Below are 26487 nucleotides of genomic sequence, written 5' to 3' on the forward strand. Positions count from 1 at the left end.
CGCTGTCAACATTTTTCTCAGTCATCTTGCTGTTAATTCTTATAGGGAAATATACCAAAGTAGTTAAGCCTTAGTCCCTTAAAGGTTTGAAAGGCCCTGTGTGGATCTTCTGTATTTTTATTTTTATTTGTATTTCACAATATTTCATATCTGCTCATTAGTCAGATCTTAGCAGTTAGGGTAAAAATATTTCTGACCTGTTAAGTCGTTTGAGCGTCTTCCAGGGAGATGTTTTGTCTCTTCTCTGTTGTTGTTATAATTATTTTCTTCCATTTTCATCCAGGTTATTGGAATATAATCGTCCACGGGCGTAAACACTCTTACCGTCTTTATACCAAAATGCTGAATGAAGCCATGCGGTGGGCGAATGCCATACAGGGAGCGATAGACAGCAAAGTTCCCATCGAAACGCCAACACAACAACTCATCAGGGACATCAAGGTATTAAAGGATTCAGTGGGCTGTTTCTCCAACTACTCTGTGTACGATGGGTGGAGATTTCATGCTGCATTTATGCAATGTTTAACTTGCTAGATGGACTAATTTAATTAAAACAAATAACATTTAATATAATTTTAACTCCAATTCTTTTCAGTCATGCAAGCCTTTGCCAAGGACACACACTGTAGTAAAGTGAGGTATTTGTACTCACTACGTGTGTGCCGTGATCTTCTCTAAGTCTTTTGTTTACCTCTTTTCCCTTCTTTTGCACTCAACTGTTTGCTGGATTTACTGCATTGACACTGATATTACTACTGTGTTATTCTTCCTAATCTGGCTTTGCTTAAAATAATTCATGAAGACTTTACTGAGATCACTGATCCCGTCTTTCTGTCTCTGCAGGAGAGCAGTTTGAATGCGGAGGCTGTGGAGCAGACGTATTGGAGGAACCCCATCCTTAGATATACCCAGCATCCTTTGCACTCCCCTCTTCTACCTCTGCCTTATGGAGATGTCAGCGTCCACTGTGAGTGTTGTAATCTGCAGCTACTGTTAATTCTGATAGATGAGATTAGATTAGATACCCTAACAACGCTGTTGGGGGCAACACATTACAAGATCTTAGATCAGCTTTTTTCTTTTGTAACATGTACTTTTAATGTAAACATTTTTCAGTTTATGTAAATCTAAGTTGACTACTTAAAACTAAAACCCTGCTTTTAACCTTGTTGGTTGTGTCTGCATTACAAGGCATTAAAATTCAAAATAATTAAACTTTTAGCAATACATTTGGGAGAGCTCTCATATAATGAAGTAACTAGTTTGTAAAGTTGTTTTACTGGCTGATCTTTATTTCAAATCTGTCTCTTTTTCTCTCAGTGCAAAAGGAAAAGGGTTACACCAGCCTGCAAGATGAGGCCGTGAAGATTTTCAACTCACTGCAGGAAATGGAGGCAGTGTCAGACCCCGTGCCAATCATCCAGGGAATCCTGCAGACCTGTCAAGACTTGAGGTCATTAAGAGATGAGGTCTACTGTCAGCTGATCAAACAAACCAATCACGTCCCTCACCCTAACAGTCCTGCCAATCGCGCCCACTGGCATCTCCTGACGTGTATGAGCTGCACCTTCCTGCCCAGCCGCGGCATCCTACGCTACCTCAAGTTTCACCTCAAAAGGTACGGGGCCACATTCAGACATTGCTTTTTAATCATAGCAATACAATCCTTCAAATACTCCCCAGCTTACTGTGTTTTGTGTCTTTGGGTGTTCTCAGGATAAAGGAACTGTTCCCCGGTACAGAGATCGAAATGTTTGCTCACTTCATTGGTGAGTCTCTGAAGAAGACCAAGACCAGGGAGTTTGTTCCCTCCCAAGAAGAAATCATAGCACTGCTTACTAGACAGGAAATGACCACCACAGTCTACTGCCATGGAGGAGGATCCTGCAAGATCTCCATTAACTCACACACAACCGCTGGAGAGGTAGGCGAGCTGCAGTCACACCGCTACCTAGGATTTCTAAATGTTACTCAGCAAGATATTAGTATTTCCTATTTACACAAACTCTGGCTTGCTTTGTCTAGGTGGTGGAGAAGCTGATTAGAGGTCTGGCTATGGAGGACAGCAGGAACATGTTTGCTCTGTTTGAGCACAACAACACTATAGACAAAGCAGTGGAGAGCAGGGTCCTTGTGGCTGATGTTTTGGCCAAATTTGAAAGGTATGTTATACAAGATCATGAGTTACTTTCTATTATATTATTATAAATTCAGGGTCCTGTTGAGATACTTAACCTGTTGAAGTACATAGAAATGTGTTTTCAGGACATGATATTGATAAAAGTAAGTACTATAAGTGACTGTCTTGTGGCTTTGTGAATTCTCATCAGACTGGCTGGCAGTGAAGAAGCGGAAGATGAAGGCCAGTGGAAACTCTATTTCAAACTCTACTGCTTCCTGGATGTGGAGAGCATGCCCAAGGAAGGAGTGGAGTTTGCATTCATGTTTGAGCAGGTGTGTTTAACTTGTATTGCTATGCTTTGTTGAGGGTCTTTTTAATCACATGTTGGGACTAATGTTGAACTCTTGTTCTGTTCCTTCAGGCCCATGAGAGTTTGACCCGGGGCCACTTCCCTGCCCGTGAAGAGACCCTGCAACATCTGGCAGCTTTACGCCTGCAGTTTCTATATGGAGACAAAGCACGAGCCACCTGGAGCCTGGAAAATGTCTACCCTGTGGGCCGTCTGCGCAGTCGCATCCTACAGTTTACCAAAGTGGGTGGTGCCTCAGGGTCCGGCCAAACTTTGGAGCGTCGGAGGACCAGCTTCCTGGATGGGACCCTGCGTCGAGGGCTGAAGACGGGCTCGATGAAGAAGCAGCGCATGGAGGAGGAGCAGATGCTGGAGATGTGGATAAAGGAGGAGATGTCTGCCACCAGGGCGAGCATCCTAGAGAAGTGGTCCCGCCTCAAAGGTCTGGTCCAGCACCAGGCCATGCTCAAATATATGACTATCATCAAGGAGTGGCCTGGCTATGGCTCCACACTGTTTGACGTCGAGGTAAGTTTACTGGGTCTTTGATGTCAATCAAGTTTTAATGTTGTCAGTAGGGAGGTAACCTCTTCTCTCCTGATACTAATTCCAATATCTCACCTCAGGGTATCTGCTGATACTGAATATCTATCCAATACCAGTGTTCTCTTTTTCCCAAATCTGTATACCTCACTGTGTGGAGCTCAATGGAATATTTTTTGAGTAACATGATTGCTGTGGAGCTAACAACTGAGTTGGTGTCGAAACATTACATCTGGATGATACCCAATCTGCAAAGGTCAAGAAATGGCCTCGATACTGGTCGCACATTGGATGATATTTATGGGATCTTGTGTTTGTGTCTTCATAGTGCAAAGAAGGAGGCTTCCCTCATGATCTGTGGTTGAGTGTGAGTGCTGAGAACGTGTCTGTTTACAAGAAAGGAGAACCGAAGCCTCTGGAGACCTTCCCATATGAGCACATCATCTTCTTTGGGGCTCCGCAACCCTGCACCTACAAGATCACTGTGGATGAGAGAGAAATGTTCTTTGAAACACCACAGGTACCCATTTGTTTATAATATTTTTCTGTAAAAAAATTATTGGAATTAAATTGATGAATTAAATCTCAATTTCAGTTGGTTTCTTCAAAAATGCAATGTTTATATTTCCCCAAAAAATGTAGGAAAAAGGCGGCACTCCAGTGGTGGGAATAAAAAGTCAAAGAATCCTCTTGTATCTTGTTAATTTTGGTGAATTTTATTTACAGTTAATAGAGTAACAAAACTGCTGATGCATTTTGGATCAGAGTGTAATCAAGCAGCAGTAAGCTCTCATTTCAAGTTTTGTCTCTAAGTTATAAAATTCATACAAATGATCAAGACATGAGGAGATTCTTTTCCGTTTTTTCAGCAGAGTGCCTTTTCACCAAATTTATTTTGGGGAAACATGCGGTTTTGTTGCTTCTCTTCTCTGCTCACCGTGTTTCATTTGTTCATTCCCAGGTTGGAGAGATCACAAAGATCATGAAAGCCTACATAAACATGATCGTGAAGAAACGGTGCAGTGTGAAGTCAGTGTCCAGCTATGGTAGCAACTGGATCAGGTGATTGACAGGACAGGACACAGTACACCTGGCCCCAAACAAGCATGGAGAGAAGATGTAGAGATGACAAGAGGAACAAATCACCTCAACAGAGACTTTGACGCGTTTTGTAGCAGACAAACCCCATCTGGAAAGATTCCTTTCCGTAGAGACACAAAAAAGGTGACGTCTTTACTGCTTCTAGCAAAAGTGAGGACACTCAAGCGTTTGCACCATTTTAAGCTTTGCAGTCATCCCGAGTGTTGCTTTCCTCCATGCAGTCTCCAAACATGTACACTGGTCATTTGTCACGTTACTTGAAATGTACTTCAGGTATCTTTTAGTGGATTTTTTTTTTCAATAACAAGAAAAAGTTGACTGAGCTTGCATGCTCTTGGTTTTTCCACCAAACCTTGTATCAACAACAATTCAAGACATTCATATCTAAATCAGGCCTTTTTAATTTCCAAAAAAATGAATTTCTTTCAAGTTAACATCCCAAACTGCACTTTTATTGAAGTGTTTTTTTCTACAGAACATTGCGGCCCATTTAATGAATGTTCTCCTGAATGGAGATTCCCTCAGGTTAATGTGTAATATAACTGTAAACATCCCAGGGAGATTATCTCCCTCAACTTGCCTTACTTAGCTTTTTATTCTTGCTATTCTGGACTAATAGTTTCAGTGCGGATGTGGCCTTTCAGGAATGGATTATAAACTGTTGAGGGGTAGTTATGGCTTCAACGGGTGCATGTGTCACAAAAGCACGTCCCTATCTTAAAGAAAATACAATTTGACTTCTATAAAAGACAAAAACGCAGCAAACAAATAAATTAAATGTGAAAAACCACAGCGTAAGTGGAAGTGCAAAGTCTATAACCACTGCACTGACGTATTTTCTCAAAATTACTGAAACAAGTCGAACAATTTGCGCTTCTATCCTACAGCGAGTACTCTGTTGAGCTGTTGTACTTGCATACTAAGTTGAGGTAATGTCTTTGAAAGTTTTTTTGTAGCTAAGACTGATATCGCTTGTTTAGAACGTCTGTGTCTAAGGAGTGTTTTACTGTGTTTTTTTTTTTTTTAGTGATGTCAAAGGCCATGTGAGGGTGGGGTATTTATTTATTGCAGTATCAGTGGATTGGGAGAAAAATCAGAGAAGATGAGCAGACTCACCGAGGTGAACAGTGGGCTGGAAATGAGTTGATGCAGTTTTGCTTGTATTTTTGTTTTTCTATTATTTGTCTATTCAGGGACACAAAGTTAACAAGATTCAGAAATAGACAAGTTGTTCATTACTATCAATTTTGTCCAGATGGTGCCCAGTTTCTGAGCATTTCCTTAACTAAAAATAACTGTTAACCCTCAAAACCCAACAGGCTCAATTCCTTTGATTGTCTTGTTTCCTCTCATAGGCCACTGTACATGAATACAAAGAATTCAAGCCTATGCCAATCAACTTACAGTATAGTTCATGATAAGAATATGATCCACACATAATGAGCTTAGTATTTACCTCACATTGCATCACTGTCTTCCATTGCTCTCCAATCGTACTCACTTAGGCGATCTGGTCAGCTGCCGGCGGCCACACCAGAGACTGATCTTACCATTGACGATGACTGTACCTTGAGATTTCTGATTGTTTTCGAGAAGAAGAAAAAAAAATCAGAAAATGTTTTATATCAGAATTTAAAGATGCTTTAATAAATTATTGTATTTCAAAAGCTGCTTTGTGTGTGTGTGTGTTACTATTGTCTCATTTTCGATGTGTCCACCAGTTCTGTAGATCTCTGTGCATCAGGTGCCAAACCTTAACACATTGCTACAAATATACAGTACAATGAGGTAGCTAATTGTTGAAATACCAAACCTGGAGTTTGAATGAGTGTATATGTGCAGTTGTATTGGCTTGACCTAATTTCTGCATTTCTAAAGGAATAATGTTCAAACTGATGGAGTATAAGAAATATCATAAAGAGTCCTCTTTCTCCCAACAGATCAGTCTGTGATTAAAGTGTCATAATTATGGTTAAATTGTGATAATATGTTAAAGTACAATAAGAAATCATTCCTTGAGGACTCTGCATGGCATATAAACTGCATGCTGACAAAACTTTATATTTTTATAGATTTTATATTTTACTCGGCATGAAGAGTATGTGCTACTCAGCCTGTGACAACAGTTGCAAAATTTCTTCTCTGGCTCTGATGATATCATCAGGGTTATCTTGACTTGGGTTAGGAGACTAAACGTTTTCAACTGAAAGCCTGCATTATATTAAAAAAAGGGGTTGTAGAGATTGAAAGATGTGTGTGTTTATCAGTCAGGGACTGTGAAAGAAGCTATTGATGGAACATGGGAAGTGTAGGATCTGGAGGGGTAAAAGTCAGGATACATCAGCCTCTGCTGCCTCATTTTGACCATTCTTTTTAAAATCAGTGTCTCATAAGTCCTCCAACGTTTTGGAAGTGCAATAATAAATTCCTTGAGTATCCCTTTAATAGGTGCTAATAACTTGTTAATGAATTGATTTTGGTGATGCTCTGTAGCCCTTTTCATAAGACTTGGTTGATCATATAAACCATACTAAGAACATATGTTTTTCAATTGTCAATATGCAGATTGTGAACTATGTGGAATATTTAATGGACATGGCTGCATGAATTGCTAAAGATTTTGTTGGAAAAAAACCCCAAAATTAAAAAAGAATGGTAAAGAAGAAACCTAACAAACAGACAAAGTGTGTGGTCTGCTGGAGGAGGATAAACACCTGTTAGAGACATTTTTCATAACCTGGCAACCCAAAACTAGTTCTTATGGATGTATTTAGTAAATAATGTACTAACCACCCATAAAGTCATTAGTTACAGCATTAATCTTGTTAAAAAGTACGACCAGCTTTGTTTTTGGACCGTTTTTATTCACACTCAGAAAATTCAACAAACTGACTAATTCCCTGCAGGATGTTATGTTGTGTTTTCTGGCATCAATTATAACATTATATTCGGTTAAGAGGCCTCACTCTGCAGCTGTTTGATGACACCAGCGTCAGGAGTTCGTGACGTCAGCCCTCGTGAAGTAGAGGTCCACCCATCAGTTGGACAACAGACACGAGAGTTGGGTTGTTGTCTCTCCACAGTCGTGTGTTTCCACTCGTGTCACAATGTTTACAGTTAAAAGCGCTCCAGTTATTGTTTTTACCATCATTTTCTGTGTCACTGTGACCACAGAGGCGCAGACATCGACCCCTGATCCAGCTCCGGGTAAGTTTTTTTTTTTTTTTCCTCCTTTTTTGGCTGCTGTGCCTTGTTTTGGTCAGGAGGCTGTCACATGACGGCAGCAAAATGGATTTTCAGTAATCATCATGAAATCTCAATTTGTTGTCATGGCTTGCCTGTTAGTTTCATAATTGGACATGTGTTGTATTGTGCGGTAAGCAAACTTTACCCTTCTGGTAGCAAAGTATCAGTTTAACTGACTATAAACTTTGTTGCTGTCCATGATTTGTTGCTGGGGGCAGAAAATAAAACCTCCAGTATGATTATTACTTCATTTCCTGTCTTATAAGAAGTGGTGGACGGTCACATGACATTAAAGTACATTTATCAGACAGCCAGTTACTTCTTCACAGATTAAGATTTCACTTAAAAAGCATGTGATAAACTTTTCCATACAATGCATAGTTAAAGATTAAATCAGTGTTTCCTTCTCAAACTTTTTGGCTTTTGACCTCTTAAAAAAGTAGTAAAGTAGTGTCTATGTTGGGGCCCGTTGTTAGATGTTTAATGAAGATTTTCCTTCTAGATTACTTAGATGGTTTCATTTAAAATAACTGATTAAGGCCCAAAGAATTTAAAGTATCTAATACATCACAAAAAAAACAAATATCAGAGAAAGGGCCAAAAAATGAATATAGATTTGTGTATTTTTTTTCTTTTCTCTTATCCCCATTAATCTTTTCACGACCCCTCAGATTTATTTGTGATCCTTTGAAGGGGGTCTGACCCTGCTGGGAACCATTGGACAAAACTACCTAACTGGACCTAAAGTAGATAAACAAGTTCCACCTCGACCAACTATGACAATAAAACACTTCTTACATATTGATGCATTGTATTATCAATCTAGCAATGAAATATGTAATAATATAGCAGTTACAGAGTCCATTTTTCAGCAAAATGAGTATTTTTACTTTTTGCTGTAATACTTGTGTACTTTTACTTACAGTACCCCACCACTTGTAAGTACATGTATCAGTTTGAGCCTATACAGTGAAGGGAGGGGCTGTAACCTGCTTTAAAAACTGATATCTCTGTTTCAGCTTCTTGTGCCTTGAGGTCCAACACCAGTTGTAATGAATGTCTGCAGAATGTGACAGTAAGTCTCCTAAAATCCAGAAAGACAAATACTGTAACTGTCTTCAGTTCAGTTAGAGAAGTGTTGCCATAAATACCAAAGATAAGATAATCTGTGTTTGTGTTTGTTGCAGTGTTTGTGGTGTATACCAACCAAACAATGCATCGACTACCCGGTGAGGAACATCCTGCCCCGCAAGAGTTTGTGTCCATTAAATGATGCACGATGGGGGCTGTGTTGGGGTAAGACTGACCAAACTTTACTCCTCATTAATGATAAATATGTGTGTAACCTGCAAGCGTTTTTGATTTTGGGGTTTGATATTTGGGATGTGTGTGGGACAGAGTCCAAGCGGAAGACATTGTTCAGTGTACGAAAGAGCTGAAACTGTTAATTAATTAATTAATTGACTAGTCAATTGACAGAAAGTTATGTGGCAACCACTTAGATAAGCAATTAATCATTTGATCACTGCTTTTCTCTGTCTTATTTGGCCATAAACTTAATATTTTTTTGGTTTTGGACTGTTGGTCAGACAAAACAAGCAATTTGAAGAAGTCACCTTGGAATTTGGGAATTTTTGACTCTCTGACACTTTACAGGTTAAACAATTAATAGAACTATTTGGCAGATTAATTGATAATGAACATCATAATTGGTTGCAACTCTGGTGTTTGACTTTCCTCAGATAAAGAAATTTGTTGTTGACCAATATCGATTAATTGACTGAATGATGATTTAATGACTGGTTGCTTATTCTCCTTAGAAGAACGATAATAAAGTTCTCACTAAAATTTTACAACCCACCGACACCCCAAGTAGCTGCTGAGGGCAGCCAAAGTAGTGTGTATTTTAATAAGATTTTCACATGAGAAGGTGATTTTCACTGCTTGTTTTTCTCTGTGTGTCTGCTTTTGATTTCCAGTAAACTTCCAGATTTTGATTATCACCATGTCCGTGCTGGCCGGCATCGTCTTCATCGCCATTCTTGTTTGCTGCTGCTGCTGCTGCAAGTGTGAAAGAATTGGGTAAGCATTAAGTCACATGAAGTGTTGGTTGTGAAATCGGGTTCAACATGGAAGGGGAGGAGGGATGAGCAACACAATAGGTTGTTATTCTGCAAGGCTGATACCGCCGTCTCCAAAGCCCTGCCAGAGTCTGTGGCCGCAGTTTAGCTCTGAAAATAACTTTTCTCTTTCCATCAAGATGCCTCGTCTAAAAACTAGTAAATAACGGCTGTTGTGTGAAGAGGAAATGGTGATATTCATGGTCAGATTATCAGACTGATTAGTTTTGCCATGATGATAGCTTTAGAAAAAAACATGTAATGAAACATGAAACATGTAAACTGTAATAAATACATATTGTTATATTCAAGAAACAAGAGACAAGATGCAGAGGTGGAGCGACAAACCCGTGCGAGGAAGTCCCGTCAAAAAGTGAAGTAAGTGGCTGTTGAGTAGAAGTCTGATAGTAACAAAATTAACTATTTACTCAAAAATACAAACTAGTTTATGCCTCTGTCATTATAACAATATCCATCAAAGAACATAAGACATCAGCGTGTTGATCAGCTGCAACGATTATTTGATTAATCGATTAGTCAATCAACAGAAAATTAATTGCAGACTATTTTGAAAATTGATTTTTTAAAAGAAAAATAAGACAAAATTCTCTGGTTCCAGCCTCTTAAATGAATATAATATAATATGAATGAATATTTTCTGGTTTATTTCAATGATAGATAGATAGTAAACTAAATATCTTTGGATTGTTGACTGATGGCTGAGACAAAACAAGACATTTGAGAACGTCATCTTGGGCTTTGGGATTTTACAGACCAAACAACTGATGGATTAATTGAGAAAATAATCGACAGATTAATTGATAATGAAAATAATTGTTATAGGATAAACATTCATTAAGATAAATGTTGAACTTTTTGTTTGTCAAAAAGGATTTGGTCTGAAGTATGTTGATACTGAAGTCTGAAAAGATGTTTATATCAGCACATGTCCACTGTTTGACATCACTTGGCCTTTAAAAAATGTGAAATAGGGTGTGCAGGTACCATCCACATATTACAGCAATAGTTTGTTTTAATTCATAGGTGAGAATTCAGATAAACAGACACTGCAGGTGTGAGTGCGGCCAGTATTCTCTGTTTGTCTGACAATTTGTCTTCTGCTCAAACAGGAGAAAAGAAATGCAGCTGAGACATGATGAAATCAGGCAGAAATATGGTGAGACACATCTCTTGTTTGTGTGGTTTGAGTGGGTTAATACATGTAAATTTGGAAAGATGGAATATCAAATATATGTCTATGCTTAGTTTGCTCGCACAGTAATACAACAGCAGCATAATGAGTAAAAATCCTAATAGGGGAAAAATAACCCTCATATTTGAGCAGGTGATGTGCAAAAAGGGAGACAACTGAAAACAATCAGAGAAAATCAACACAAACAACAACAAACCCTGTAGCGCCATCTGCTGGAGAGAAACAACACTGTACATACCTGAAGTAGAATTTTGTTTAATGTGTTTAACTCACAATTTCAAATGCATTCAACCAGTTTACACAGCTCATCTGCATATATAAAATTCCTGATTGTTCAGAGTGAAATGTCTGTAGCTGTACTGTAATGGTTACAATACATTGTTCTCCATTGCTCTCTTTAGGTCTGGCCAAGGATAACCCATACTCTCGTATGGACACTAATTAAGAAGAACCCCAGCGATGATTTCCTCTAAAAAAAATGCCTTTTGATGATCTTATTGATGCCAGTAACATTAAGATACAGCTTATCATTGGGATAGGCTGTACAAGTAGCATGTGATAAACTGTGATTATCTGATTTGATTTTATTGTTTCAGTGCTTTCAAAAAAAAAAAAAAAATGTCACCAAGATGTTCTGAAATCATTTTGACTGAGTGTGCACTATATTTCAAACATGGTCTCATATGTTATTTCATAATTGTATAAATTTTTTGTGGAGATATTAGTTTTACATTTCTCATGCATTAATTTTAATGCAAATCACTTGAGTAAAATCTACTCAGTTAACCTGTAATGGAAACTAGATGTAAGGGCAAACCTGTCAAAACATGTTATCCACCATGACATGCAAACACTCCTACATGAATTAATTCTGCATGAAATGCAGTACTGTAAAAGTTCTGCATCTCCACAGCAGATCAGTGTTTGTGTTGCTTCTTTTATAACCAGCTGTTTTGTTTTCATACTGTGTTTGAAATACACACCATTTTACCGATGTCTATATTACAACATTTATTTTTATATCAAAAGTTCATTTGTAACATGCATGTAACACATTTTTACATGGTTAATAAATGTCTGTACTGTTCCAGAACATTCTTTTTCTTTAAGAGCAGAGTTGTGGGATCTTGGATTACATAATTACATAATTACATTATTATGTGAAATGTTTTTGTGCACAAGATTATGGACCATACATTTCAAAATTAAATGAATAAGAAATGTTTTTTGGGACTTGCATTTTTTTATTTTGCATTATAACAAGATCAAATTTCATCTGCATAAATCCATTTCCAAATTCACAACGTCCCATATTTCCCATCTCCACCCAAACGCAGAAACAAAGTAGAATTTTCAGGAAGGAAAGGGAAAAAAGAAACACTACAATACTGAAAGAAAAGTATAAACGCACAAATCCACCTCATCATTTCAACAGCTTGAGGAAGTATTTTCCTGCCGTATTCACACAGCTTATATTACAAGCTTTCTAATGCAGAAACACTTCCTAACTCTGTCAGCTAATTGTGAAAGCAGGGACGTCAGGCGTCACCCAGTTCCTGAGAACCGTTATTGCAGTCTGGCATGGCCCTCCAGTGAAACCTGTGAAATCCACAACATATCTGTGAATGATCAACCAAAACTGTTGATTTTGGAACATATCCACAGGGAGTGTACCCTCATCTCCCCTATATTTCCGGCAGGCAACAGAATTAAAAACGAGTCTAAATGATCTACTAGGTGATACAAAAAGAGGGACTTTGACACTAAAAAGACTGTAATGTTGAAAGATATCTACTTGATTTGACTCATTTTGATGAATGAAGTTCCATATTAGCTTCAGATAAACTTTTAAATACATTTTAGCACAGAAAGAGGCTTGTGTCCCCCATCACTTACATTGTAAGTGCATTATGGAGGGATCTTCTAATGGTCAGTATTAACAGGAGGAATGATTAATGCAAGAAAAACATGTTTCAATGTTCATTTGGGCACCAGACTATTATTTTAAGACAGACTTGAAAAACTGTGAACCCGTCCTTTAACTGTGAGCTGTAATTAAAATATTTGACAACATTTGAAAAGTGAAATATTGATTGATTGATTCTATTATTATTACAGAGATAATATATTCTCAGAAAAATGCATTCACCATCATGCCTCTGGTTGCTTGGTTTGTTGGGTTTCTGGGACTCATTGCAAGGGTTAATTTTAGTTATTTAATTATTTGGATCCTTAAAACAAAAGTTCTTACCTTCTTAGTTTCTTTCTCAAAGGTTTCTTTGCAGAAGGGCCCTTTTGTTTCACCTATCTCACGGGGATGCGCAAATTAGCTTGCGCGCTCACGTATCCGCGGCCCCGAGGAAAATGGAACACGTGACCACTTTGGTCGAATTACATTTTAAATTTCAGTGCGCGCTCCCGGTCCAAACGACAGAGCCGACGGGACAGATAACCCGCGCAGTGTTAGCAGTCTGTCTCCACGTTATTAATAAAACCCGCAGGATGTCCGAAGAAAAGCCAAAGGTCAGTACTTGTGTTTCTTCTGAGGAGCATCGTGTTTACCGTTTAGCTCTGGTGATGCCAGTCGCAAGTTAACGTTAGCACGTAATGCTAAGCTACCAGCTTCCAGGCTACAGATGGCGCATTTGAGCGGGCAGAAAACAAAGGTTGACCAAATTTGCGGATCTTTTGGCTTTTATGCGCACACGCTGCGTTTGCACTGTTCATCTAATACAAAGAGCCACTGCTTCTTCGTGCTGGTCTGCTGTTTAAAGTATGTGAGCTTGTGTTGGTGTCAGAGAAATACAAGTGAAATGAGTGATTTGTGCGTTTCCTTTCATTTGCGCCATTGTGGCTTTCTGCGCCAGTTTGTACATGGGCTAGCATGCTATGCTAACCAACGGGAAAACCGAATAAGCGTTTAGTACGTTATGTGCGGTGTTTTGGATGCTGCAGCCTGCTTTCAAAACGAAGCTACTCGTCTTAAAGGTTGCTAATTTAGCCGGCTAGTTGAGTTAGCTGTTGGCTAGCGTTTGAGTGTGCTCGGTTACCGGTTTGTCGCTGCTGATGACGGCTGTGTTTGTTGCAGGAAGGCGTGAAGACGGAGAACGACCACATTAACCTCAAGGTAGCCGGTCAGGATGGGTCGGTCGTACAGTTCAAAATCAAAAGACACACTCCGCTCAGCAAACTCATGAAGGCATACTGCGAAAGACAGGTAAGTTCATCCTAAAAGACTGCAACTTAACTTTCCACTCTCTGTCACCTCCAGCTAATTTTAACATCTGTATTAACTGTGGGCTTTGTTTACATCTCTGACTGGATGCAAAAAGCTCACTGAAATGTTGCACCTGTGTTTTCTGTCTTTTTTACAGGGATTGTCAATCCGTCAGATAAGGTTTAGGTTTGATGGACAGCCAATTAATGAAACAGACACACCTGCACAGGTTGGTGACGACTCAAATTTCCCAACATGCTTTTCTTAAGGCCCACCCAGTCCAGTCATGTAGAGAATTTTTGTGTGGGATCATCATTGAGTCATATCAAGTTTTTAATTCTAAGCATTAACATGTCTTAGCACATAAATAGACTTCTTTAGGAAGTGTGTTTAAGTCAGGGCTGGAGATAAAGAAAATTATATAATTTCTCTACCTTATACTATATGTTTGGTGCCTATGCTGCTCTTTAGCTGTGCAATGGAGAGTAGATGTGCTATATTACATGAACATGGTGGGAAATGATGGAAAGTGTTTTCCATAACAAAAATTTAAAAATATTTTCACACCACATAGTCATGAAATGTATATCCTGTGATAAATTGCCATATTATGCAGGTATTTTACTGGTTGTGGAATTACAGAAATGAGAATTGACAAACTGATATTTTCTAGGCTTCAGACAACTAAACTGCTGGAGTAAAAGTGAAATAGAGCATGCCAGGCGTATTAACAGGCTGTGTTTGTTGTGTTTTCTTTGCTGTAGACAAAACATTACATACTTGTTTCATTTTATGTCGCAGAATACTTTCAGCACTATTTTGCCTTCCCCCAAAGAGTCAAGCTCATTTTTTTCATTATTTACTTAACTATTTGTGTTACTTTTCATGTGAACAATCAAGCAAAACTGTGAATGCCTTCCTGTCTGAAAATGTGCACCATTATCCCCATATTTAAACAATATTGTATCTTCCCCCCCTTTCAATGGCGGTCGACCTTACACTTGACATTCAAGTGCAAATACTTTTGATTTTCGACGAGGTCAAACAACATTGTGCAAACTTCTTTTGGTGTATAACCCGACCCTTATACTGCATCCTTTCCTGACTTGGATCATCACAACCCTCAGGAATGAACAATGTTTCGTCATAGTATGTACCTAAACACTGTTACGGTTAAATCTTTGCAATGTCCAGGTTGTTTCAGACTTTTGACAGTGAAATCAGAGACAGTTTATCACTGTTTAAACCTCATCACATGTTGCCTTAAGAATCATTTAACCCTTGCATACTGATCACAGCATCCCCTCATAATTAGTCTTTATACCAAATTTCTGAACCACAAATCTATTTTTCATTCATTATCAGTCATTAGTAATTGGGTGATTAATCTTAAATGGAGCTTGCAGAGAGAGCACATTCTTTGGGTTTTACACAATTTGTTTATGGAGAAAAAAACATTAAAAATCACACTGTATTCTGGTCTCATGTTACCTGAAACAGGGGAACATGATTTCAATTAGTTTTATTGAATGTGAAGAATGTAATAACAATTTTGAACAGTGATTTTTGAATAAATATGGTCAAATTTAACCAAGAGTACTCTATGTACAAAAATCTATATCAGATGCAAAAAAAAAGTTTCCATTTTTTATATATTCTGGATCTCTTTAGGAAAAGTCATAAAATTTCAGGCCAAAAAAAATGCATTCAGGCTGTTTTTACTGCTCTCAAATGTAAAAAAGGGTCAAATTTGACATTAACAGTATGTAAGGTTAAACAGAGCACATCAGTCATACTCCATATGTTTGCTCTGGCATAAGAACAGTTTCAAATGATCACTAAATATGTTGTAACTGGATAAGGAAAACGCATGTTAATGGTCTTCAGTGAACTCCCAGAACACATTGAGATCAGAATGCGGATCAGCCAAACCACATCAGGAGGTGGTCTCTACAACGGTGGTCTCACATCGTGATCGGAGCTCAGTCACGTGTAAATGCAATCCATATTGCTTGACCACATTCTTAAAATCCAACGAAAAAAAGGTCAACTCAGCCTCTTCTGCCAGCTCAAACCAACCTGGCGAAACCTACAAATGGTATCAGTGGCTACAGTATCTAAAAATGTCAAAATACAAACAAAAAATTAGAAATCTGACCAGACATTCAATGTTAGGTTTGAGTAAATAGTTTTTGATACTCTCACTACAGACACACTTTGGTTGGTACCAAAAACTATTGAAGCAACTTGAGAATAAATATGTGAAAATATGCAGTAGAAAAAAAATAAATATCCTCTGTGTTGTTGAATGACTGATGTGTGAATGTGTTTGCCTCTACAGCTGGAGATGGAGGATGAAGACACTATTGACGTATTTCAACAACAGACGGGAGGAGCCTATTCTTAAGTGGAATGTGGACTTAACTCTCAGAAGAGCATCCACACCATTTTTTTTTTCATGTTGTAATTGTTTATTGCTGTTTTTACTTATTTCTTTTTTTTCCCCCCATTCTGCTTGTCTCAACGTCAGGCTTTTCACAACATAAAAAGACAGGAGCGTTTTTTCATTGGGGGCCAAATCTTAACATTGAGATGCAGGGTCATTTAAAAAAAATAAACAAACAAACAAAACAGTTATATTCACATAAATAGAAATCGTCCAAGGCAGGGACACTTCTCAAACTAGATATGGCTTGAAATGGAAAAACTCAATGTTCTTTTGATGTCCTCCTGCATGTCTCTAACAATAAGCTGAACTACATGCCAAAATTCTTTTTATTTTTATTTTTATTTTTATGTTTTCCAGATTGTTATAAGCATTTAAATTCAGGATATGGGCTCAAATATTTTAAGTCATGTACGTGATAGGACTGCTTTTGGAGGAACATTTCTGGATGGGAAGGAGCGGTTATTCTGTCCATAAGTGGGAGAGATTTATTTCTCATGTAACACTTTTTTAGTAGTTGTGTTTTTTTGTTTTTTTTTTAGGAATATTCAAAATAATTTGATGTATCCATGCCCATTTTACCTTGAGCATTTGCTAAGAAAAATGCTTGTTTACCTCAGTACTGTTGCCCTCAATGCAGATTTAACTGAATGGTAAATAAAGTACAGTAATGTTGCTGGACCAAAAATGCTAAATGAACAGTGTTCTTTTAATAAAATGGTTTGGTTAATATATAAAATGTAGATGTAAAAGGCTGCTGTACAACAGTGGTCTTTGTCATCACACTACAGGAGAACCGTTCTCTTAGCATGTCGATTCAATAGTTTCCAACCTTTTTAAAATATAAACACATCACCTTTTTATCAGTCCAGAAACAGTATGTCTCATCTAAAGTTATATTTCAGTCAGTGTATCAATATTCAATCAATTCTGAATTGCCAATTTGAATACATTTGTCCAAAATCTAACAAACATTCTCAACACATGCTCGGTTTGTTTTGACTCTTGTGTATTGGTAGCAGTCTTGTTTTACAAGAATGTCCACCTTCATTTTTAAAAGTTGACATGTGTTAGATTTGGAGGGTGACATTGTCAGGTATTCCACAACTTTTTGATTTGTACATTATTTGGTGTCCCTATACTGTATACAATAAATATAGTTTGATACTCAGCCTCTTGAATTATATGTAGAGTTTTACAGTATTTGTTTGGACCTACTATAAAATGGATATTTCAGCTGCTACAACTTCACATGAAATATTCAAATCTTGGGAACATGCAGGCAATAAAAGACCTTGGCTAAAGGGAGGGCTGCCGACTGTTGAAATGGTCTTTATTATCTCATTTCACCAGAAGTGTAAATAAATATTCTGGCCACCAATATATATATGCAGAAAATATAAGACTTGTTTACCTGTGTGAAGCCCTTAGTTTGTCCAATCCTATACTCATGTTTATCTGTTAGTCTCGATTCAAAAAATCAGTGGAATTGAGCCTGAAATATCGGAGAAAGATTAATGTTTACAATAAAGCAGCCTGATCCAGAGAAGGCAGTACAGTCTTCACACATTAGAGGGCACCATTGTTCTGAACATTCAATAGATCACTGTTCTCTGATATCTGCATGTCTGCACTCGGATGAATTACTGCAGCCCTTAAATTCAAACACAAAGACACATTTGTTGCTCCAGTCGAGGCTTGTGAAGGCCATAACTTCACGAGCCTCCTCTTACTTGAGAGAACTTCATTTCACAGATGTTACTGAACTGAGCGGCCAAATGAACTCCCTGTGAGGCTCCTCGCACAGCGGGCTGATTGTGCTGCCTTTATTTTTGGCGTCTCCTTTGCATTTTATATTTCCTCGTGGAGATATCTGAAGTCTCACATACTTCCGTAGACCTCTTGGAGATGCAGCTGCAAGGTGCCCCCTCCACCCATACATTCACTCCTCCTTTTATTGATACTGGAATATATATAATGGTTGGTGAGATGCAGCATCATGAAAGCAGAGCTGTTGAATTGCACCAGTTGACCTGAGAAAATCACCATTTTGAGGGAAAGTTTGTTTTATTTTGTCTTCAGGGTGCCACTCTGCCAAAAAGGCTACAAATATACTAATGAAGCCACTGAGAAAACATTGAATATATAACCCAACGCTCACATTAACACTAATAAACAAGATTCCCATCAATTAATTCAAATCCCTTTTTTTCATTCTGGCTGTGTTGTGTCACCATCAGTGTCAGGACACTTGTGAGGCAGCAGAGACACTTTGTATTATTGTTTTAAAGCTCACTCATTGTCTAGCTTATGTCACATGCTGCTCCGCTGAACACGTACAGTAAGGACCATTTGTTTTATTATTGTGACAAGATAATAGATGGATTATTGAGTCCAGCTACACTGTTACTAACATGTATTTGGAATAAAAAGGGGACGATTATTTTCACTTTAATGTACATCCAAGACTAAACTTTTACCAGAAGATATGTGCACATTAAACCTACATTACTCATTAGGTTCATGTTTATTTTTAATCTTTATACACTTTCTTGAATCAATAATAGTTGAATAACATTTTAAAGACTCCATATAATATTGAGTGTGCTCTACATTGGTCCATCATAGCTTAATATTGTATAAAACAAATCAAAATACTGCTGCTATGCATTTGTATTTGTTGGGCTGAACTCTGGTCCTTATTTATATATATCAATGGACAACTGTAAAAATAAAGAAATATAATAATCTGAATAAACTGAAACAATTACTAAAAAATGCACAAAAAAGGGAAAAAGGGCATTAAAAGGTCAAATAAAACAATACAGAAGTGCACCAGAATGAACAGCATCGTCTAAGTAAATAAAATCCAATAAGTGGATAAGCATGTAGTTCACAATACGGGGGAGGGGTCCTCAGGCAGAGCAAATCAACTTAACTTGGAACACGCAATGATCGTATGAGGTCAGTCAGCTGTGTTTTGCATCCTCAATGTGTCCAGCCAGCTAACCTCAGATGTGACATACTCCCCTATTGAATCAGACCAGCAGCCTGAATAAAACCACTGTGCATCTGGAGAACCTCTGGATCGTCTCCAGAGTGCTGCATGCTGATGTCACCCTCTTGTGTGTCCCCACCCTGTCGGCAGATCAGATTTCATCCCGACGCATGTTGAAGATCTTGAGGGGAGAAAAACATGTTAGGAACCGTGTTATCGTAAAATTGTTGTAATTGTTCACTTTTTAAAGGCTCCCCCTCCGGACATGTTTTCAGACATAAAACATTCACTTCTTCGCCCCCGTTGAAATGTGCACTGAATGCTTTGAGTTCTCAAATCACACTTGATTAAGTCGCACACTGGACCACGACTGGCTCCAAACTAGTTGTGAGGTCACAAATCACGCTTGTATGTGCGCATTTTAAACTGAGATTTAAGGTGAAACTTTCCTTCTTCTGCACATAAATCATGTGTGAAGCTCAAACATCCAACTGTGGGAACAAAAATCAAAACACACTTTTGACTTAAAATAGAAGTGAACAAAGGTAGTGAAACCACTGTTGAGTGTGCAGGGATTTTGGGTAGTTTTAAAGGGACTGCTCTCACTCAGTTCTAGTCAGGACCAAAGATGTATTTGCTAAAGGTTTTGTCACCAAGTATCTTTGTCTGAAGAGATATGCTATAATGTATTATACTGCTACATGAGACAAAAGAAAGAGGCTGAAAAAGTGAAACTAATCACAATAGGCCCTGTTCACAGCAGATATATTGACTCATCATAGGAAATATAGTAATATATAGTAATATATTAAACAGGGAGCTAAGTTAAATATGATGTCCAAGTTGTGATGTATTGACTGAGGAAGCTGGTGTGCTGACTTACAGGCTAATTAGGAGAATATTGTTAATATGATGGTCAGTCTGGTTAACCTCAAGCATGTGATAGAGGCTCATGTGTGAATGTTTTCCTTGTGTCTGAATGTTACAGACACAAGTGACACAGTTATGTACTTGTAACTCTTTCACAGCAAACATTTGGACACATCACATCACATTTAATCACATTTCCCTTTGGACTAAATAAAGTATTTATCTATCTATCTATTGTGCATGCTGTATCATAACTTGGACATACTGGGACACTTAAATGGAGCAAAACCATCTTTTACACTTGTGCTTTACCTACTATGACAAGTCAAAACGTCTACAGATGAGTGTCTGTAAGGCAAAGAATCAATTCTGCCTGGATGGAGATATTTTAACGATGCAATAATGAGTGAGCTCAGTTAATCAAGTTATGATTTGTTGACTGGAGCTGCTGGTTCACTTCAGATGCTATTTCTGGCTTATTATTGAATGTTTTTCTAATGATGACTGACACAAACCTTACATTTCCCACTGTAGGGTCGCAACGAACGAGTATTTTCATTACAGATCAATCTGCTTATCAGTTTGTTGATTAACTGATTAATTGTTTAGTTTATTGAAAGTCACAAAATAGTGAAAAAAAGGTGACGCCTTCAAATAGCTTCCAATAGTCTAAAACCCAAAGATATGAAGTTTAATACCACGTATGATAAAGAAAAGCAGCAAATCTTCACAATAAAGAAAGTGGAAACAACGAATGTTTGGCAGTTTTACTAGAAAAAATGAAATGAAAACTGTTATCCAAATAGTTTCCAATTAATTTTCAGTCAGTCCACTAATGGATTAATGGATTAGTTGATTCAGCTCTATTCCAGTGTGGAGAAGGATAAGCTAAGTTATTGAGTCATGATATGAAACTCGGTTTCTGAACAGAATATTGTTTTTTTTTTTAAACATCCAGTAGCACTGAATGGATAAATCACTATGTAAATGGCCTCTTGAACAAACACTTTAACCAAAGCCTATGTGTACATAAACAGGAAAAACATACTAAGAGGAAATAATGGATTCACTTTTCATTCATTCAACCTTTATTTATACTCAAGAGATCATTGAGGGGCAACCCGACATCAAGTCAATTACAAAAGTCAAGAAGAGGAAAAACAGCAAAGACATACTAACAGAGAAAAGGATAATACCACAATAAGCTAATAAAAAGCCTTAAAACTTTCCAATTAGGGCAGATCATTTGATAAACAAGTTAAAAATAATGAAAATGTAGATTTAAGGTTTAAGATCAAGTTTCTAAAATGTCCAAAAGGTTTAAGTGTGTTGACTTTACAGAGCTCCTTTAATCAATCCTCAGCTGCCTGCGGGGGTCCTCTACTCAGGGGCCCCTGAGGGGGGTCGCAAGGGACACAAGTTTTCACAATGGACTCAAAGTACCACAATGCAACACAGAAAATATCATCTCCTTGGCTACGGCTTTGGGAGCTACGCCCCAAGAAGTGGGAGGCTTGCCCCTGAAAGGACTCATTGTAGGGAGGGATGAGAGTGTGTGCAGCCGCGGTGCATGTGTGTGTGTGTGTGTAAGTGTGTGTGTGAGTGTGTGCGGACCCCCTCCTCCTTAACTATCCGGTCAGCAGCAGTGGGATTAGTAAAGCCAGCTCCGATCACTCACTACTAACACACGAGAGAGGAGGGGGGGATTGCAAAGCGTGAATCATGCTCATCGTCATTACTACCGACTGGGAGTGGAGCCGAAATTGTGCAAGATACGGATAACAACGAAGGAAGGTCCGTGTGGATCGAGACAAGTTTTTTTTTCCCCCAGGTCTCCTCATTCTGCCGTGAAAATGCCTCATCAGGAGCTCTGGTGCTGCTGCTGCTGCTGCTCCTCGGTCCCTCACATGTGCTTCATGTTGAAGAAGTGACCCAGCACCTGGAAGAAACCTGTACGGAGCAACAAAAAAACCCCAAAAAAACCTCCAACAACGTGCGGATATTTTTCATTTTGTCGCCGTGCGGAGATTTTCCTGAAGTGGACGAGGGAGGGAAGGAGGTGGAGGGTGGTAGTGGTGGTAGTGGTGGTGGCGGTGGTGGTGGTGGGGGGGGAAGAGTTGTACTTGTTGGTGTGAAAGCGCAGCGGAGGAAACATGGGGAACGCAGGGAGCATGGACCAGCACACTGATTTCAGAGGACACAACATGCCTCTGAAACTCCCCATGCCGGAACCAGGTGAACTAGAGGAGAGATTTGCCATCGTCTTGGTAAGCAGTCACAATAAAAACAAAAAAAACGTTTGCATCTGCTTGCTCTTTGTTCCCTCCATGCTCCAGGGTCCTGGGACGGGGACAGCTGTGTGTAGGTTGGACCCCTGTTTGTCCAACACGCCTGGTCCTTTGTTGCTCAGGGAGAAAAAAAAGGGATATTCCGACAAAAAAAAAGAGGCTTGTTTACTTGTGACAGAGGGAGAGATCTGCATCTGTTGCCCTGGAAGAGTACACACTTCAGAGTTTGGGAGACATTTTCTCACAATCTTTTTAATCCTGATCAAAGTTGGAGCAGTTATGTGAGCATATTGAACTCAACAGCAACTCAGTCTTTTACAACTCTTTTACAACTCGTTTGCCTTTGAAGTATCTAAAAATATCAGCCAGCATTTGAACTTTTTTTTTTTTAACTATCATGGTAAAACACATCAAACATCCCATTTTGGCCCCTAAATTCAGGATACTAAATGTTTATCCAGTAGTCTTCTCATTTAGCAGCTTCAATGCTTCTAAATTTCCAAATGTTATCACATGAGACACCTGCAGTCATAACACAGCAAATTATTAGTTTTATGGCTGTCCTTTTTTCTTTTTTTTCCCCAGCTTTTATGAGTGTAGGCTCTAGCTCACTCCTTGAAGCTGTATAAGTGCCCGGCATGCCAGGTCCTTTTGAAACATCTGTCACATCATAAAGTGTCAACATGCAACGGCTGTCGACAATTATGCTACCTGTAAAATGAACGTTAGACTTGCCAGGTGTTTTAGAGAGGTCCTCGAGATTTTGGCTCGGATCAACAGTGCGGAAAAAAAGACAGGATTCGATGCTTGAAGTTATACTTTTATGAATAATATAGAGACACAAAACGGAAGGGAGCTGGCACAAAAATATGCACAAATATACATAAATTATGAGTAAAGTGTTCAAACTGCCATTGCCAGTGTTACAAGCTTATTCAACGTGTTCTCTTGTGCTATAAAACATGATTATGGCTGTTATTGTGAATATAGAATCACCGTTTAAGAGTTTCCGTTGCTCCCCAGTCAGCGAATAAAGGCCTGAATAGAAGAACAGTGAAACAGTGAGGTTCGGCAGTTTGGGGTGAAATTTGAGAGCTGGAAAAATGTGGGTCAAACGTGATTGTCGCCTGGCTTACTGCTCTCATAAACATTAGCTCCTCAGCAAAAGGAATCTGGCTTCAGATAGTAGCTTCTTTATGATTGTAAACTTGTCTTTGAGATGAGGATGAAGTTCAATTTCTTATCTTTTTATAACTTTTTTTTTCTCCTGTTGCACAGATCTATCCTTTTTTTTTAATACGTTTTCAGGTTGGTGGCACAGATCTTTTAGCCTGTAAGCCCATTACAAAAAGCGGATCAAGTGTAGGTGGAAGTCAAATCATTGTGTGTCACAGTTGTGTCGGGGTGTGATTGCTGCTAGTCACAGATGAATCTGAGTCAGCGGCTGGAGGCAGCAGACTTTGGGTTAGATGAGGTTTGACGTCACACCCGCTGAGGGATTTGGGTCTTCTTAATCAGGTCTGATTTTAGAGTCACCTATCTCTGAGCTATCCCCTTACAGCTGGTTTTATAAACACTTTTGAGTGGTAAACGTCAAGGATCAGAGAATGATCAGGATTCAAAAAGTTGCTGGTTTACAGAACTAATTCTCATTATGCTTCCCGGAAATAAAATCTACCTGTCGTAGTCAAGGAACAGGAGAGGATTTCATGGGCTGGCTGTCAGGAAAGCCTATTCTCATAGCATGTTAGGAACTCCCCCACTCCCTCCCTTCCTCCTCCCCGCTGCCAGCTCTTGGATGGAAGCCCTCTAGCATTAGAAGAATTTAGTACCATAATCACAGCATTTAGCGTTATTTACTGCCAGTTAAACCCTAACGTCTCTCAGCCGTGCCTGATAGCAGTTAGCTCCATTGATTGGCTGAGTGATTGGCTCCGTGGCCCTGTTCGCACCTGGCATTAACATGCATCTCGGGTGATCCGATCACAAGTACGTCAGTTCACACCTGGTATTAGAATGTGTCTCTATGTGCAGCTCGAGTGACCACTTGTGATCGGATCTCACTTCCCCACTCTATATGCAAATAAACACGTACATCGCTTCCGTCGGCAAAGACCAAATGTGTTGTTGTTTTTAACTGGCGAGAGGCAATTTGTATGTTCTGGGCTACTGTAGAAACATGGTGGTGCAACATGGTGGCCTCCGTGGAAGAGGACCCGCTCCCTATGTAGATATAAAGGGCTCATTCTAAAGTAATAAAAACACAACAAGTCTTATTTTCATGGGATTATACACTAATTAAAACATACTTATGAATATTATATTCCATTTCTGCCAAGTCCGCTCCACTAGATGCCTCTAAATCTTACATACTGGTCCTTTTAAAACAGGAAAGAACAAGTTTGCAAAGACCTTGGCACACGGGCAAAATCAAAACTCATCAGCCCAAATGGAAATCAGACAGCGTGTTTTGTGTGTACTCCATCCACAAGAATCCATTTTGTCTGTTGTTGTGGCTACCTCTTCTTCTCGTTTTGCACTTTAATATGACACTGTTAGCACACGTATGAGTATGTGCTTCTGCTCATGTAGAGGATGGCAGTTGAGTAAACGGTCCTTCAGTGTGTCCCAGGACACATTTGTGTACATACTGTTAAAAGAACGTGACCATATGCAGCCAAGACCACCTCCGAATGTGGTCTGAACGATAAGATTTCAATGTGTCAGTGTGGATCATTTTAGCACCAGGTGTGAACAGGGCCTGTGTGTCGCTGGTGACCTCACTTTAGTTTGAACAGCAGATGATTAGGAGGACACCTTGTCATACTTCTTAGCATCCTAACGTGATCATGATTAATCTAAGTGCACTTGGCTACTGATCAACTGTCCTTTCACCTACTCATTAATCATTTTTGATATCATATTGTGAATGAGAAGCTTTACACACAGGGCTTTGATTCAATCTGTTTGGCTGGTGAATCAATTATGTAAAATACAACCAATTTTTGTTTTACAATTCCGTATAATCTAGACAACGCTGTCCTTCTCCTCAATATTTTTGGTGAAAGAGTAGCAGCAGGACTGTTTACTTGCCACTCCTAATAGGTTTGATCAACAGCAAGCCCTGGATCACATTAGGGAACCGTTACTGGATTAAAGGCTTGTGCTGTGTGGGGCCACATTCAAGCACTCGCCTCTCTAAACCCTGGAACCTCTTATCAAGAGGACATGCAGTGTTTGAATTTGGATCCATGCTGTGTGCTGTGAAAGCAGAGCAAATGTAAAATAAGGCGAATTCCTTCAGTAAGAATTTCAGCCTTCATTTACATTTTTACTGGTTTGCTGAGTATTATCTGAAAACTTTCATTGCTTGGCGCCAAAACAATACTTTTCAGGAATGTAAGCATGTTTTTGTTTTAAAATCCCTTTTTTCCCCCCTGTTTTTCCAAATTTTCCAATGTCTGATTGATTCTTTCACTTAAACCAGGAACAGAAATATCTGATCAAAGAATAAATAAACAAGAAGACCTGATCAAGCATTTCATGCCATCTTTGGATACTTGGCAGTTTGCTAATCAATAGATTTTGAGCTATACTCTAAAGTATTGATTGTGGATATCCAGACATAAATACTGGTTGTGTCTGCTCTAGGGCTGCAACTATTGATTATTTTCATTATTGATTAATCTGCAGATTATTTTCTTGACTAATTGAATAATTGTTTTCTCTATAAAAGGTTAGTAAACAGTAAAAAATGCCTGTTATAATTTACCAAAACCCAAAGATATTCAGTTTACTATCATGTATGACAAAGAAGAGCATCAAATCATCTCATCTGAAAGGCTGAAACCAGCAAATTTTGATCATTCATTTTCTGACAGTCGACTAATCGTTGCAGCTCTAATCTCACATAATTCATAATTGCAGCCTGTTTGTTGAAGCCATTAAATCCCAAAAACAGTTTCCATCAACCT

The 26487-nt window shown here is 38.7% G+C and overlaps 4 protein-coding genes across 4 annotated transcripts in view; all 4 read left to right on the top strand.

The window, feature by feature from the left end:
* The window catches only part of myo10l3 (myosin X, like 3), a 55357-nt gene extending 50944 nt beyond the window's left edge, over window positions 1-4413 (top strand). The window contains exons 33-41 of the mRNA XM_067603421.1: window positions 284-441; window positions 844-967; window positions 1321-1618; window positions 1717-1924; window positions 2026-2162; window positions 2331-2454; window positions 2544-2999; window positions 3343-3534; window positions 3976-4413. Coding sequence (XP_067459522.1) covers window positions 284-441; window positions 844-967; window positions 1321-1618; window positions 1717-1924; window positions 2026-2162; window positions 2331-2454; window positions 2544-2999; window positions 3343-3534; window positions 3976-4080 — 1802 coding nt within the window. The 3' untranslated portion in view covers window positions 4081-4413. The remainder of the gene's footprint in view (window positions 1-283; window positions 442-843; window positions 968-1320; window positions 1619-1716; window positions 1925-2025; window positions 2163-2330; window positions 2455-2543; window positions 3000-3342; window positions 3535-3975) is intronic.
* Window positions 4414-7132: 2719 nt separating this feature from the next.
* Window positions 7133-11919, top strand: LOC137192599 (pituitary tumor-transforming gene 1 protein-interacting protein-like). Its single transcript, XM_067603420.1, has 7 exons — window positions 7133-7322; window positions 8381-8436; window positions 8549-8657; window positions 9341-9443; window positions 9794-9859; window positions 10612-10658; window positions 11096-11919. Exons 1-7 carry the CDS (start codon window positions 7223-7225, stop codon window positions 11137-11139), a joined length of 525 nt encoding a protein of 174 aa, XP_067459521.1. The 5' UTR covers window positions 7133-7222; the 3' UTR covers window positions 11140-11919.
* A 1164-nt stretch (window positions 11920-13083) lies between these two features.
* On the top strand, window positions 13084-17528 carry sumo3b (small ubiquitin like modifier 3b). Its single transcript, XM_067603422.1, has 4 exons — window positions 13084-13217; window positions 13783-13911; window positions 14069-14140; window positions 16253-17528. The coding sequence occupies exons 1-4, from the start codon at window positions 13197-13199 to the stop codon at window positions 16316-16318; spliced, it is 288 nt and encodes a 95-aa protein (XP_067459523.1). The 5' UTR covers window positions 13084-13196; the 3' UTR covers window positions 16319-17528.
* A 4221-nt stretch (window positions 17529-21749) lies between these two features.
* Window positions 21750-26487, top strand: part of fmnl2a (formin-like 2a) — a 55564-nt gene continuing 50826 nt past the window's right edge. Inside the window, 1 exon segment of the mRNA XM_067603423.1 lies at window positions 21750-22492. Coding sequence (XP_067459524.1) covers window positions 22379-22492 — 114 coding nt within the window. The 5' untranslated portion in view covers window positions 21750-22378.

This window comes from Thunnus thynnus, chromosome 11, assembly GCF_963924715.1.
Source record: "Thunnus thynnus chromosome 11, fThuThy2.1, whole genome shotgun sequence".
NCBI lineage: Eukaryota > Metazoa > Chordata > Actinopteri > Scombriformes > Scombridae > Thunnus > Thunnus thynnus.